The sequence below is a fragment of the Macrobrachium rosenbergii genome, chromosome 56, assembly GCF_040412425.1.
Source record: "Macrobrachium rosenbergii isolate ZJJX-2024 chromosome 56, ASM4041242v1, whole genome shotgun sequence".
Taxonomy (NCBI): Eukaryota; Metazoa; Arthropoda; class Malacostraca; order Decapoda; family Palaemonidae; genus Macrobrachium; species Macrobrachium rosenbergii.
Window position 1 is genome coordinate 16,809,873 of NC_089796.1, and position 14,833 is coordinate 16,824,705.

A 14,833-nucleotide genomic window follows, 5' to 3' on the forward strand; every position below is an offset into this window, starting at 1 on the left:
TTAAGTAGATAATTCTTCAAGTGCATGATACCTAAAAAAGGATTTTGACAAAGGAAAAATCTATTTCTGGAGAGGGGCCCGTGTCACCCGGTGAAATAGTCCATTCAGCACTTATTTCTAGGTAATTCCGTTGCTAGATACCAGAGAAAGCTAAATGAAATGCTGGAGTTACTACCCCAGAGCGAGCTCCACTAGATGGAGTCGTGTATGGAAAAGGGTGAACTACAAAAACACGGAACCTTATCCTATACAGATTCCCAATGTCAAAAGTCCCAACGAGAGAGGTGCCGATACAAGCCCATGCACTACTCATGGACTGTATACAAGGCAACACTAGCCGCATTCCATGTTAGCACCCACCTCACTAGAATGAAGTTTATCAAGGGAGGGAGAGAATGAAAACAGGGTGGGTCACGGGTGACACGGGCCTCTCTCCAGAAATAGATTTTTCCTTTGTCAAAATCCTTTTTCTGGATCGGGTCCCGTGTCACCCGGTGAAATAATAACAGAGAAATAAACATCATTCTTATGCTATTAAAGACTTAAATAGAAACGTTGAAAACTAGGAGAATTCTACCCTGAACATTAGTAAGGTCCTCTAAGTTCATGTAATGAAAATAATGTAAGTGGTCACCGTCTAAGATCATGAGCTTAGAATAGCACCTGAATAGGCTTGTATTAAGAAAATACAAAACTTCCTGCCTAATAGCAGACCCAATGACAGTGGCCCCCTTTTTTTTTAAAGGAGAGGACCTGACAAAATTGCGAGGTCCTGTCTAAAAAGCCTGCAAGGAGAAAACTGGACACAGAAACAGACCTTGTAAAAGGGGAGTACTTTCCAAGGTGACCACCGAAAATGAGGACCTTCAATTGTAGATAGAAAGTTAGGGTGAGGAACTCACAACACTACCCTTGATGAGGGGAAACCAAACTGATTGGTTCTGCTAGACAGGGCAGACAGTACAGGAAAACTAACACTAGAAGCTAAGCTGATTAAAAATTTTGGGACTTCCTTAACAAGGAAAAGGTAAGAACAAGATGATTGTTGGTTACCAAGCTAACTCGATACATTACTCAAAGACCAGGAAACCGAATGTGGACGGAGTACTGTTCTTAGACGAACACAGACTTCAGGGATGAAAGTTAAGGGCCTGTGAGTCTGGTTCCAACAAAACACTTTCCTCGAGGCCAATGCGGCCGCACCAGTACTGTAGCTTCAAAACTATGTGAAGAGTGCTAGTTACTTAACTGCAGAACCATACTGCAGTAGAGTAGGATCCTTAACTGATTTCAGGAAACAGTAATAACAGGACCAATATCAGTTTCTCCTAAACTGTAAGATTCACAAAGACCACAAAGCCAGGACATCAGAGTTTGAGGGGGCTGACGCAGGCTGAGTTTATACCAGACAGGACAGCTTGATAGTTTGTGGCTGAATTGGGTTGCAAACAGACCTACTTCCAGGCCCAGGAAAAGGTCACAAGACTACCTGAATGACGCTCCGTCTAAGGACTATTCCGACACCAGGGGAGGCCCTGGATAGGGAAAAGGCAGTGACCTTTGGACCCCTACGAGAAGGGATGGTAGACAGAGGCACCTGCGTCTGTTGGTTATGGAGAAGAATGAACCATAACCTGAGTTGCAATTCGAGTCCAAAACCACTTGTTTACGCAGCGCACTATTGCTGTTTTGTTCAGAACCAGCCTAAAAGGAAACCTCTTGGGGAAGAAGTTTCCCAAGGACAGGAAGACTGTCACCGCCCTCCAAAGCGTTGATATGGAACTGCCGGAACGTGACCGACTAAGTACCATGTACTTTGGGCCAAAAAAAATATCCACCTCACCCGCCCAGAGAGGTGACGGTGTGGAATACTGAGGCCGGAGGGGAAAGCTGGAGAGGAACTGACTCTCGGTGTTAATTTGACAGCTGTGCAAGGGGCCGAGGCCATCATTCAAGCAGGAGAATCAGGAGACATCGCCCTGATCACCATACCTCTGAACAGAACCCAGCTTTGACTTCAGAAGGAGAACCGTTACTGAAGCAAACTGAGAAAACCAGGACCTTTTCTTGGGCACGGCGAGTGTATACTTGAGATGATGAAATGATAGAGGACGCCCTTGCTATCTCTTTCCACTTCCACTGGATTCATAACATTGGAAGGCTACCTCCTGAATCAGGTGGGATTCCTTCCGGTTACTTAGAGCTCAAAGACTCAGAAACCGTTATAATGACCGGCGCCCTCAGGCAATTTCGCACGCTGGGTGCCCAAATGAGCCAGGCAACTAGATATGCAGCTAGCATAGCCTCCTAATACCGAGCTGTTGAACTACGGTATTGTTCAAACTTGCAAAGACTCTGGAGCCGCATTGAGGAGGGCATGAACCTGAAGGGGTACGCCTGCTCCCGAGTCTGGAATCCCAAGAAGGGATAGGACCTTTCATGCAACCAAGATGTGAAAGGAAGGCGTGGAAGGTCTATAGAGGTTACGGCTCCACAGGCGCAGTAGGATCCGAACCCACAAGACTGTAAGCAACCGAGACTTGCATGAATAAAGGAAAACAAACGACACGCCGGAAAAATTTTCCAGTGGAAGGGAACTTCCTTGGCAGACTGAAAGCCTGACAGGCCATTCAAAGACCCCAGAACTCTGGCCGGAGGCTGATTGAACCTGATTGGGGGGTGGGGGGACAACAGTCCAGCTCCACCCCAGGCCCTGATAACTATACTCTGGGCCCAGAACTGAAGTTCCAGTGGCCCTCAAAATGGCAATACAGCCCCACCCATGAGAAATACTGCAGGGAGGAGGCTTGATTGCCTCCTGTAGCTTTCTACCTTCCCAATTTCTGGAGAGGAGTAGGATGCTTCCTGCTCCTATGATACTGAGTCAGAGCCTCTGGCCAAATGTCTACAGTAAAATTCTTTCTTAGGTTTCGTATGAAGCAAAGAACTCCGGCGGGGCTGCGTGGGGAGGCAGAGACTGGGGTGTTACAAGGGGCTGATGTGTTTTAATTAAATGGATACACATTCTATTTTTAAAGTAGGATGATAATGAAAATAGTAATAATGAGCAGTTAAAACTTGTAATTGGTCTCAGAATTGCATTTATTGTTATACAAGACGACACACTGTTGTTTAATAGGGGCCTTAGTAGATTTCTGTAGAGGAGAAAAGGGTGCTCAGAATTTTTTTTGTGCGTTTACCTTTTTTCACCCTTGGATTGATAAAGTGACATGCTTAGTGGAAAAAATGAGAAATCAGTAAAATTTGTTGGTCATTTCCCCATGGGGCTGCTCTTTGAGGAGCCATGATAAAAGAGTAGGTTATTGTAAAGATAACCAGCAATCAGTGCAGTATGTTGATTAGTTAAAGTGGACCAGTAGAATAAGGATGAAGAATGTGTGCAGTATTATGGAGAAGTGTTGTTTTGAGATTATGAATTCTCAGTGATTGAACCCATACTTATCGGATATGACAGAGCACCTAAACTTGTTAGTTGGATGCTTTCAAGCAAATGAAATGTGATGTTACTGGTAGCAATTTTTTTAGCTGTAAAATGTAAAAAAATATGGGAACAATATTAGGAAAATGCAGGAAATGTAGACAAGGAGAAACCATGACATTTGTTGTGTTTAGGAAGCAAGGTGGAAAGGATTTAGGCACAAAAGCTATCAGTAGTGACATCAAAAATATAAATTCAGATGGAATGTCAGTGGGAAGACAAGATTGAATAGTTGTACTGGTCAGTGATGTCAGATGAAAGGCTATAGACGTGATAGTGAGGGCAAATAAATGAAAGACTGATGAAGATTTAAGTTTTCAGCTAACTTGCCACAGTCTGGAAGACCAGTAGAAGAAAAATTAAGATTTTCTGTAAGGCTGTCAGATTAAAAGATCAGAAGTGCCATTGTTAGATGGGATGCTGCTAGGAGAAGACTTTATTGGCCATGTAGGAATGGACCTGATTAGGTTTTAGGATGTTGGTGATATAGCTTTAAGAGAAAGCAGCTGTGAAGGAGGAACTTATTGAAATTTTGTTAAGCGCAAGGGTTAAAGTAAGAACCTAGAGAAAAGTTGTAACTTATGAGAGTGAGAAACTGAATCAGGTTAAGTGTGGTATTGCGATGAAAAGTAGAAAACGTATCAAAGAAGAATTTCTGATGAAAGGTGCTAGACTTGCTTAACTATGGAGTTAGAGCTAGTTTTAATACTGTAGGCTTAGAAATTGTCAAAAATAAGAATTAGAAACTGAAAATGAAATAAAATTGAGCAGAGACAAGAAAACTTTCTAACCAATATAGAGTCAAAAATTAGTTACAGTAACAAGAAAGAAAACATACAAAAGGCAGTAGAAAAAGAAAAAATGGTGGGTGGCTTTGGGGAAGAGCAGAATTTTGAGAAAGAGTAGATGGGTGGAAATGAAGATGACAAAGAGTAGTGAAAAGAAAAAGAAAGCCTTCAAGCTTTGGTAGATGATAGCCAGGTAAAAGGGTAGGGAGGTATACGAGAAGAAGAAAGGGAGGCTAGAAGGCTGTTGAAAATTGCAAAGAGGAATAGGGAGGGAAGGAATTAGAATTGCAACGCAGAAAATGGAAAAGGGAAGAAATCAAAACAGCAAAAGTGGCTATGGAAAGATGGGAAGAATGTCAACGAGGCAAAGTATGTGAAAAATGAAAATAAAAAATTGAAGTGGAAAATAAGTAGATACTGGAACAAATGAAGAGAGTATTTTGAAACTTAAATGAAGAAAATGAATATGAAATTAAGGATGTTGGTTTGATAGAGGGTCCAATATAGCAAGTGAAGAGGATAAAAGGGTTCTTTGAAAGATTAAAATTTGAAATACCCCAGGACCACTAGAATAATAAGTGACTAAATATAAATAAAAGAGAGTTAATGCTCCTGAGTTTACCAGAAAATTTTAATACCTGATAAAATGAAGAAACAGGACCCGAAGATTTGAAAAAGAGCCACACAGTAATGGTATACAAAGGAAAAAGGAATGTATGGCAATATTGAAATTACTGAGAAATAAGACTATTTGAGCTTGCTATGAAAATAGTGGAAAGGGGTGGGTGTAAAGACTGAGAAAAATTGCAAAAATCCATAGATATGTTAGATTTTCATGCCAGGGAGAGCAACAAAAGATGCAGTCTTTTTAATGAGCTAACTATAGGAAAATCCATGCAAAGACTCATTTAGCCTGTGATGATACTCTACCATGACACCAGATGTATATAGTGAAGACATTGGTGGGTGTTTCAGAAGAATTTCAGATAATTTTTGCCGTTCCTCGAGGATCAGCAATGAAGTCCAGACAGTGGGTTCTTGTGAGTTGCTTTACACAATTGACCTAGTATTAACAGCAGAATCAGAAGAATAAGAATAGGTAGCAGAAATATTAAAAAGGTGGAAGATGGGAATTTAGAGGAGACTAATGAAAACAGGAAAGGAAACTGGAAAAATTGATCAGGAAAGTGGCTTTGTTGTTGATGTGTGGAAGGTTTTCAGGGTGAACTTGTACTATGTACCAAATACAGTATAACACATGATGTCACAAGAGGTGCTCAGGATTTCAAATATTATAAGAGCAAATGGGGAAGAGAGGGGAATCAAATTTGTTGTGTTAGGTGTGCAGGTCTTAAAAGAAGAAGCGCGTGGGCTGCACTGAACTCTAAAGAAGGGGTTTAGTGAGCATTAGGAAAGAGAATACCTGCAGCATTAATGAAGTAGGAAGAGAGAGTTAAACTACTTGTAAATATGAAGTACAGCAGAGACATGTGCACTGACAAGGAAAATGGAAAAGATTCTGTAAAGGTATGACCATTAGTTAGTAAGTTTTTGTGGCTGGAGTATAAGGGGAAGAATGTATGAAGAATGAGGAATTGGTGGAGAGATGTGGTGTTTAGAGGTTGGAAAATAGTCTAAAGTGTCAAATAAGGAGGTGGATTAGACACATGATGAGGAGGGATGGGGAACAGTTGTATAGTAAAACTGTGGATATGGAAGTAGCAGGGTAAAGACTTGTAGGAAGGCTTAGGAAGTCATGAAAAAAGGTGATGCTGGAGACTTTAGACCTAATGGAAGTGTCAACAGAAAGTGTATAAGACAGAAGATATTGCAGATAATGCATTTCATGTCTAACCTCATAAAAGGAAAAGCTGATATAAAAATGTTTATGGGGATGATGATGTCCATTGAAAAAGCTAGAGGCCCATCAGATGAAAAGAATGTTTATATGTTGTACAACATCAGAATCACCATGCTATTCCATATTGTTCATATTTTATCTGTAGATTCTCTCTACCAAAATTTCTCGATACAAGTCCTCATTTATGCTCTTCAAAATGATCTTGGTCTTTATGTTGGTCAATCCTATGCCACTTTAATACCTAGGCCTATCCATTCTATTAATAGAGTGCTCCACCCTTCTCATCACATGCCTAAATCATCTCAGTGCTGTAGGCCTTCATCTGTTTTCTAATCTTTAAACACATTTGTTAGCTGATTCCTTATTTATAACACACCCAGCTAGAAATCTCAGCCACTTTTTGTCGTACTACCTCTCACGAATCTGCTTCATTTTCTTTTCAAGTGCCCATGTGTCTGCTTTGTAGAGAAGCACTTGCTGCTTTATCTAGGCTTTTGGTATAACTAATTGTACTGTCCTTTCCCTTTGGCCTTCAAGTCCAGTATGTTGCTAATGTAACAGAAATGTCTTACCTCATCAGATATGACTCCACCATAACAGAAGCCTCCTCCATCTAATTCTCATTAGGTCTCGTTTTACTTTCCGGGCATTAAAAATCTTTTACTCTATTAAAACTGCAATCTTCACCATTCCTTAAGATAACATGTTCTGTTAATGATATTGTATCACCTCTTTAACATATTGCATCACTTCTTTAACACTTGCAGCATACACATTGCCATTCTCCAGACTTTGCATCTCCCTGCTTTTCCATTCATCATAACTTATTATTTCTGCTGCTTCTATGCTTTTTTTTTAACTTTCTCCACTTTGCTTTTTTGTTCTTTGAATATTTTTCCAAGGCATGTTTTGAGTATGCTGTTGACACTAGATCATCATCTTAATAATTCTGATGAGTTTCCTTTCTTCATTCTAAATAGCTTTCTCAATTTCCATAAGAAATCAAGTTCTTCCAATCTTACTGCCACTATCCGTCAGCTAGTTTTGTGCCATGGTATAGTACCATCTCTTGCTCTAATTGTTTGTCTGTTCACAATACCACCTGTAATTCTAATGATAAACAATGAAGCAAAAGATACAAAATTATGTTCAAACAAAATTATGTTCAAGGACTGTGGAGTAAAGTATCTGAACACTTTAACCTTGGCCAAGTTACTTAGCCTATCCAGGTTTTATGGCTTAATATATGGTAGTGTGTAGTGCCTATAATTTATGCCAAAATGATGCAAAATGTTTAGAATGGAAACAGTCAGAAAAACTCATCACACTTTTTGCTTTTCAGATCAGAGGGTATTGAAACCCTACAGCTGTCAGATAGCACTGTTAATCCTGGAGCAGAGAAGGCACGACCCTCAGACTTTCAGCTTTTGAAGGTGTTGGGCAAAGGTGGATATGGAAAAGTTTTTCAGGTACGATATATATATACAAATATCTTGTCATTTGCTATTCACTGTTTGGAAATTTATACAGTACATGTTGATTTTTTTGTTTCTTGTGAGATCTCAGGAAAATGATTCCTGTACAGGTTTGATCTTTAAACTTTATTTACGGGGGTGGCTTTATACTGTATACTGTATTGAAAAATTTAAACGTTTTAGGAAATGTGTTTTTAGCTAATATGGTAGTAGTGTGGCTGAATTTTGGGTTTTTTTAGAATGCAATACAGTAACCAAAAACTAGATTTTATCATGGCTTGGGTGATAATACTGTACTATAATGAAACAAACTAGATTTAGGTAAATCTAAGGCTTCAAAATCATTGATGATTTAAATTTTTTTTTACAATATAAAGTATTCTAAAATATAGTTCTTGTGTCCATTGTAATGTATTTTCTTGAATTGTTGTTCACTCATCATAGGTTTTGCCATTGCAAGACAAGGCTTGCAATTTGGAAGGTTGTAGAATTTCGATGTAGAATTTCTTTGTAAATTTCAGTTGCTGAAGTTTATGATCTGCTTCAAGTCAACTAAATTATTTATTTCTCATTTTTAATATTTTTAGGTCAGAAAAATGACTGGAGGCAAGAGAGGCAAAATATTTGCCATGAAGGTATTAAAAAAGGCAACTATAGTTCGCAATCAGAAGGATACAGCACATACCAAAGCTGAAAGAAATATTCTTGAGGCTGTTAAGGTATGTTTTCATTATACAGGCAGTCCCCGGTTAATGGCGGGCTCGGTTAATGGCGATCTGGTTTTACGGTGCTTGTCTAGTGACGAAAATCATCAATTTTCGGCGCCGAAAATCACAGATTTCCGCTTATCGGCACCAATAATTGGGTATTGGCGCTGATACATACCTAACAGAGGTCCCAATAACCGAAAATCGGTGCTTTTCGGCGCCGATAAGCCCCAAAAATCACAGTAAAAGCTCCAGAAATCACCGATTTTCGGTTAGTGGTGATTTTCGGTTATCATCACACACCCAGAACGGAACCCCGGCCGATAACCGAGGACTGCCTGTACAGTACATTATTACTATATGCCTTAATAAATTGAATGTCTTGAGTTGGATTTGTGTAACTGTCATGGGAACAATATCCAGTGAGTCTTGCATTTAATATCATTAGTCTGATAAGGCTGAAGACAACATTAACAGAATTTTTATTGTAGCATTTGCAAAAATGTAATTCACTTTTATTTAAAATTCGTTATTGTGGGTCTAAAAAAATTTCACAAGAAAAGTCTAGAAATTTACTGATTAAAATATTTCATCAAAAGAGTACAGTGCAGGAAGTTTGGGGAATTGGACATATTTTCCCAGTTGGGAACTGTATCTGCTTGAGAAATGTTCTTATAACACAGTACTTATTTCAGTATGGTAAATGTATATTTTTTCATCTTATTTTGTTTTTGCAGCACCCTTTTATTGTAGACCTTGTTTATGCATTCCAAACTGGTGGAAAGCTGTATCTTATCTTGGAGTATTTGTCTGGTGGAGAGCTCTTCATGCACTTGGAAAGAGAAGGCATCTTTATGGAAGATACTGCCTGGTAAGTGGATATATTTTTGTTTCTTTTCATGATGCATATTTCAAAGGGGCATAATCTATTCTCTTTCTTCCATGTGGTGTGAAGTATTGATGTTTGAGTAGAACATATAATCTGAAAAGGTCCACCAATGGATCTAAGTCACAATACGGAGTGGAACATGCTACAGTATCCCCAGTCAAATGTGTCAGTTATCTCTCCCAGATAATGCCTCAGTATTTACAGCTGAGTTATGTGCAATAACATCAGCCATAAAAATAATTAGAGAAGCCTCATGTAATAATTTTGTGATTTATAGCGACTCCGGAATCGCTATAGAAGCAATTCAAAGCTATAATAAAAAAAATATTGTACAACATATTAAGTTTTCACTCCATAAATTGTATAATAAGGGAAAAAATATTGAAATATGTTGGATCCCTGCCCATGTGGGGATTAAGGGAAATGAAGAGGCTGATAAAGCAGCTAAAGAAACAGTCCACATGACAAGCGCAAGTATAGACATCCCTATTAGTGACTACAATATATGAGATATATAAAAACAATCATTGTAAGTAAATGGCAAAATATATGAATGAAGAAACTGAAAATAATGAATTAAAACAGATAAAACTGTGTTGGAAAAATGGAGTTCGGTCATATCAGAGGGAGAGACACACACAAGTAATTTGACACACTTTCGAATAATATACTGCTGGACACAAGGACACTTAACCCTAAACGCCCTACTGACGTATCACACGCTGACTAAAAATTGTCTGTTGCGCCATGGACGTACTGCGACGCCGATTACAAAAATTTCAACTTCGTCAACTTTTGACTCGATCTAAAAAAAAATGGCGAAAAACGCAATTGTGTTAAAACTCGTACATTCTAGTAATATTCAATCATGTACCTTCATTTTGCAAAACAAATTGAAGTCTCTAGCACAATATTTCGATTTATGGTGAACTTTTGAAAAATTTTTTCTTACGCCACGCGTAACTCGGCCAAAAATTTCAGAAATTCTTTCAAGGTCATTTTGTCGTAATTTTTGCATTGTTCTATATTAGCCAGTTACATAAAGTTTTATATGAAAATGTGCGCAATTTCATGTAAAATACAACAGAAAATAACTCATGGTTGTAGCTTTTATCAGTTTTGAAATATTTTCATATAATCACGATAACTGCTAAAATTTCAACCTTCGTCAACTTTTGACTCGACTGAAATGGTAAAAGAACGCAATTGTAAGCTAAAACTTCTTATATTCTAGTAATATTCAATCATTTACCTTCATTTTGGCAAAAACTAAATTGGAAGTCTCTCTAGCACAATATTTGATTTATGGTGAATTTGAAAAACTTTTCCTTACGTCCGCCAGAAATTCTTGAATTACATTGTCGTAATGTTTGCACTGTTTTATATTAGTCGTTACATAAAGTTTTATATATGAAATGTGCGCACTTCATATAGAATACAACAGAAAATAACTCATGGTTGTAGCTTTATCAGTTTTGAAATATTTTCGATATAAATCACGATAACTGCCAAAATTTCAAGCTTGGTCAACTTTAACTCAACCAAAATGGTAATAAACGCAATTATAAGCTAAAACCTTAGATTCTAGTAATATTCAATCATGTACCTTCATTTTGCAACAAACTGGAAGTCTTAGCACAATATTTCGATTTATGGTGAATTTCTGAAAAAAACTTTTTCCTTAAGTTCATGCTGCTGTAACCCGCCAACATCTCAGAAATTCTTTTCCATGTTGTTTTAATGTTTGCATCGCTTACATTAGTCGTTACATAAACTTTTATATATGAAAATGTGTGTATTTCGTAGAATACAACAGAAGATAGCCATGGTTGTAGCTTATCAGTTTTGAAATATTTTCTACATAAATCACTATAACTTGCTAAAAATTTCAACTTCGGTCAACTTTTTAACTCGACCAAAATGGTCAAAAACGCAATTGTAAGCTAAAACCTTGCATTCTAGTAATATTCAATCGTTTAACTTCATTTTGCAATAAATTGAAGTCTTAGCACAATATTTCGATTTATGGTGAATTTTTGAAAAAAAACATTTTCCTTACGCCTGCACGTAACTCGGCCTAACATCTCAGAAATTCTTTCTGTCTCGTTGTCGCAATATTTGCACCGTTTTATATTAGTCGTTACATAAAGTTTTATATATGAAAATGTACGCAATTTCATGTACAATACAACAGAAATAACTCGTGGTTGTAGCTTTATAGGTTTTGAAATATTTTCATATAAATCACTTATAAATGGAAAAATTCGACTTTCGGTCAACTTTTTTAACTCGACCGAAATGGTCGAAAACTGCAATTGTAAGCTAAAACACTTACAGTCTAGTAATATTCAATCAATTAGCTTAATTTTCAAGAAACGGGAAGTCTCTAGCACAATATTTCGATTTATGGTGAATTTTTGAAAACATTTTTTACGTCCGCTATTTAATTCATGCATCATTTTGTGATAATATTTTCTGTGTTGCTTTGATCGTTTTACAATTTGTTATATACCAAAATCATCGCAATTTTTAGTACAATAAGCAACTAAAAAAATTAACTCATTAGCTTTAATCACAGCTTTACAGCGATTTTGTATACAATTATATGAGTTTTTTTTTCACTGTCATATATTCCAATATTTATATATGATAATGATATTTTTTTTCATTTCTGATGGTTGCATTTAAACTTCAGGCAATGAAAAAAAAAAGGAGCCAAAATGAACCTTTAATCTTAAAACTAAGCGTATGTGATTTTTGAAAAAAACTTTTTCCACTTCAAGCGTAACTCACCAAACGCCGCCATACGGGGAAGACGTTTTGTAAACAGAGGCTCAGCGCTTATGGTTAATGAACGGTCCATGTGGCCCTCTCCCAGATGCCCAGATTGCAAAGTGTTGATAACAGTTAAGCATGTATCGTGAATGTCCAAAACATAACCTGCAGCGACATCAATTTTTTGGAAATAGATCAGTAAAGAAATTTTGTCAGAATCTTCAACGTTTTCAGTAATACCCATTTTAATGTTCATGAGAAGCGATGAGTTAATTGATAAAATTTAAAAAAAATCAATCAGTCAGTCTAATGAATTTTAAAGCTAGTAAATTTAAGATTTACTTAATTTATTTTTAATTTTAATATTGTATACCTTTTTGGTGAGTATACTGTATATGAAAACATGAGTATAAATGTATTTATTGTGTGAGTGTTCCAATATGAAAGCGTGTGCCTTTTTGCAGCTTTTTATTTCATTTTCATTTTCATTCAGTCATCACTAACAAGTGACCTATTTGGTCCCAGTGCAAGGCTTCTAGCCTAGACCTGTCATTTCATCCAGATCCTTTGGGCCAGCCCTATGAGAGCTGATAGTCAGCTCAGTGGTCTGGTTAAACTTTTTTAATAATAATAATAATGAGTAACGAGTTGAAGAATGTATATTTCTTCAGCATTGGTCTTCACAGTTATTAAGTTCCTTGCTATACGTATAAGATTGTGGGAGTTGTGGTGCTGAAACACATATTTTGAATAGCATTCGTTTTAGCACCATATACTATTAATTATATGTTATTGATGCGATGCCTCAGAAACTGTTTTCAATTTATGAGAATTACTTGAGTTCATTAACAATTCCTTTTGCATTTTTTATCCATTTAACATTTAATATTGACTATCCGTATTGTCATTTCATTTCCTTAATTGGTGAACTAGTATCGTTAGGGGGCTTGTTATGGGGGTGGTTTTTATATTTGAAAGCATGAAGTTTAATACTTTACAGTATTTGTTTTGACATATACTTTGCAATTGCTGTCCATTATGAATTGGATTTGCAGTTTAAAATGTTATAAGAGTTCTCTGCAGATTTTTAGTAACATTTTGTTTCATGTTGATATACCGTATATACTCTTGTAATATTCGGCTTCATGTAATGTTCGACCCCCATTTTTTACTGCATATATTAGGATTTTAGAATATATCCCGTGTAATGTTCGAGTTTTGATTCTGGCAATAAGCCTATGCTACGTTTCTATATATTTGGAATCAAAATATGATGGTAGCCTAGGCTATGTTAGCAGTAGCTACCGTAGCCTAGTCTAAGATTCTGAAATCTAAAAATTGAGATAAACTAAGAAGCTAAAAACTTAGAATATGCCTATAAAATGTATAAACAATCAGTATATACTCATTTCAAATAATTATCTATAACAAACAAAAGGAAAAAAAACTTCCGACCTTGTTTGTTAACAATCGTTTTGTCATAACTACCAAAGCTTGCCAAGCAACCACTGTAGCTAGCGAACAGTATAATCATCGTACATTATATTCTTTAATCTCTCTTCAGCCACTAAAACTAGCGAACAGTATAATAACCATTCATTTCTATTCTTTAATTTCTTTACCTAGTTCCACTGTTCTTTTAACTCTATTGCCCTTTTACTGTTTTGTATATCAAAAGTTTTCAAAATATTTTTACTCAATACCCTTTGGTATGTATGATATTTTGTGAATCGTAAGTGAAGAGAAATCAGCTGATGAAATTTATAAATGGTGGCTAATACTTGTTTATATTCGAGAAATGTAGGTTACACTTATTATAGCCTAGAACAGCCATAAATATAGAAAACATAATAATAAAAGATTCTCAGATAAGTAAAACAACATGTGTCTGTATTATAAAAAAAAAATAGTTTGCTTTATTCTACAAAAAAAAAAAAAATAGTTCATCAACTTCTGTGGAAGGAATTGCTACTTTGTTGACTTTCGTTGTTGGGAAATCCAAAGCCTAGGCTTAGCCTAGTCCTAAAATCTTGCACTTTTCCAAAACTATACCTCATGTAATGTTCAATCCCAAAATTTTAGGCCATAAAATTGGTCTTTAAATATCGAACATTACACGAGTATATATGGTATATGTTTTATAGGCTGTACCTTTTAATTAGTATGATCCAGCAGACTGGTATCTATGATGTGAACATTTTTAACTTATGGTATTAAATATCATTAGGTTGCTCGCCTTAGTTGAAAGCCTAAGGGAGCTTATCATCATCAAAATTTGTTAGGCATCTGTCTGTATGGAGGTCTTGCCTGTTTGTCTAGCATTAACTTTTACAATTCTTATTTCTCTAGAACCACTGGATCAATTACAGTCAGATTTGGCACAGAGCATCCTTGAGTAAAAGGAAGTCAAGTTTGTTTAAATAGGGATCACATCTCCTCCTTTGGTGATAGATACCTTAGAAAAAGTGAAAATAAGATTAAGTCTAGCTAGTAATGACAAAATTTACGTGAATGCCTTGTTATTTATAATCTTACACTAGCTTTCTGTGAAACATTTCATTACACAGTGGCAGGTTGTATAATACTGTATCTGCAAAGCAGATAGTTTTGCCATCTCGTCTGCCATTTTGCATAACTCTGATTGTATTGGAATAGGTTAAAATATAATCTGGAAGTTGTTAATTGTGTAAGGTACCTTGTGGCTCAGGCAAATTACCTGGTAGCCACCTTACTTGGTGGTGCTCTTCGACTTATGTAGGAGTATGTCATGAATGAGTCAATTTAATATATGAGAAGCATACACTTATGCACTAGTATGTTATGAATGAGTCAGTTTACA

General features: G+C 36.5%; 1 protein-coding gene across 2 annotated transcripts in view; it reads left to right on the plus strand.

Annotated features, from left to right (window-relative positions):
• Positions 1-14,833, plus strand: part of LOC136836044 (ribosomal protein S6 kinase beta-1-like) — a 61,052-nt gene that overhangs the window by 30,146 nt on the left and 16,073 nt on the right. For both annotated transcript variants that reach the window (XM_067099926.1, XM_067099925.1), the window contains exons 3-5: positions 7,491-7,617; positions 8,211-8,342; positions 9,068-9,201. In XM_067099926.1, coding sequence (XP_066956027.1) covers positions 7,491-7,617; positions 8,211-8,342; positions 9,068-9,201 — 393 coding nt within the window. The remainder of the gene's footprint in view (positions 1-7,490; positions 7,618-8,210; positions 8,343-9,067; positions 9,202-14,833) is intronic.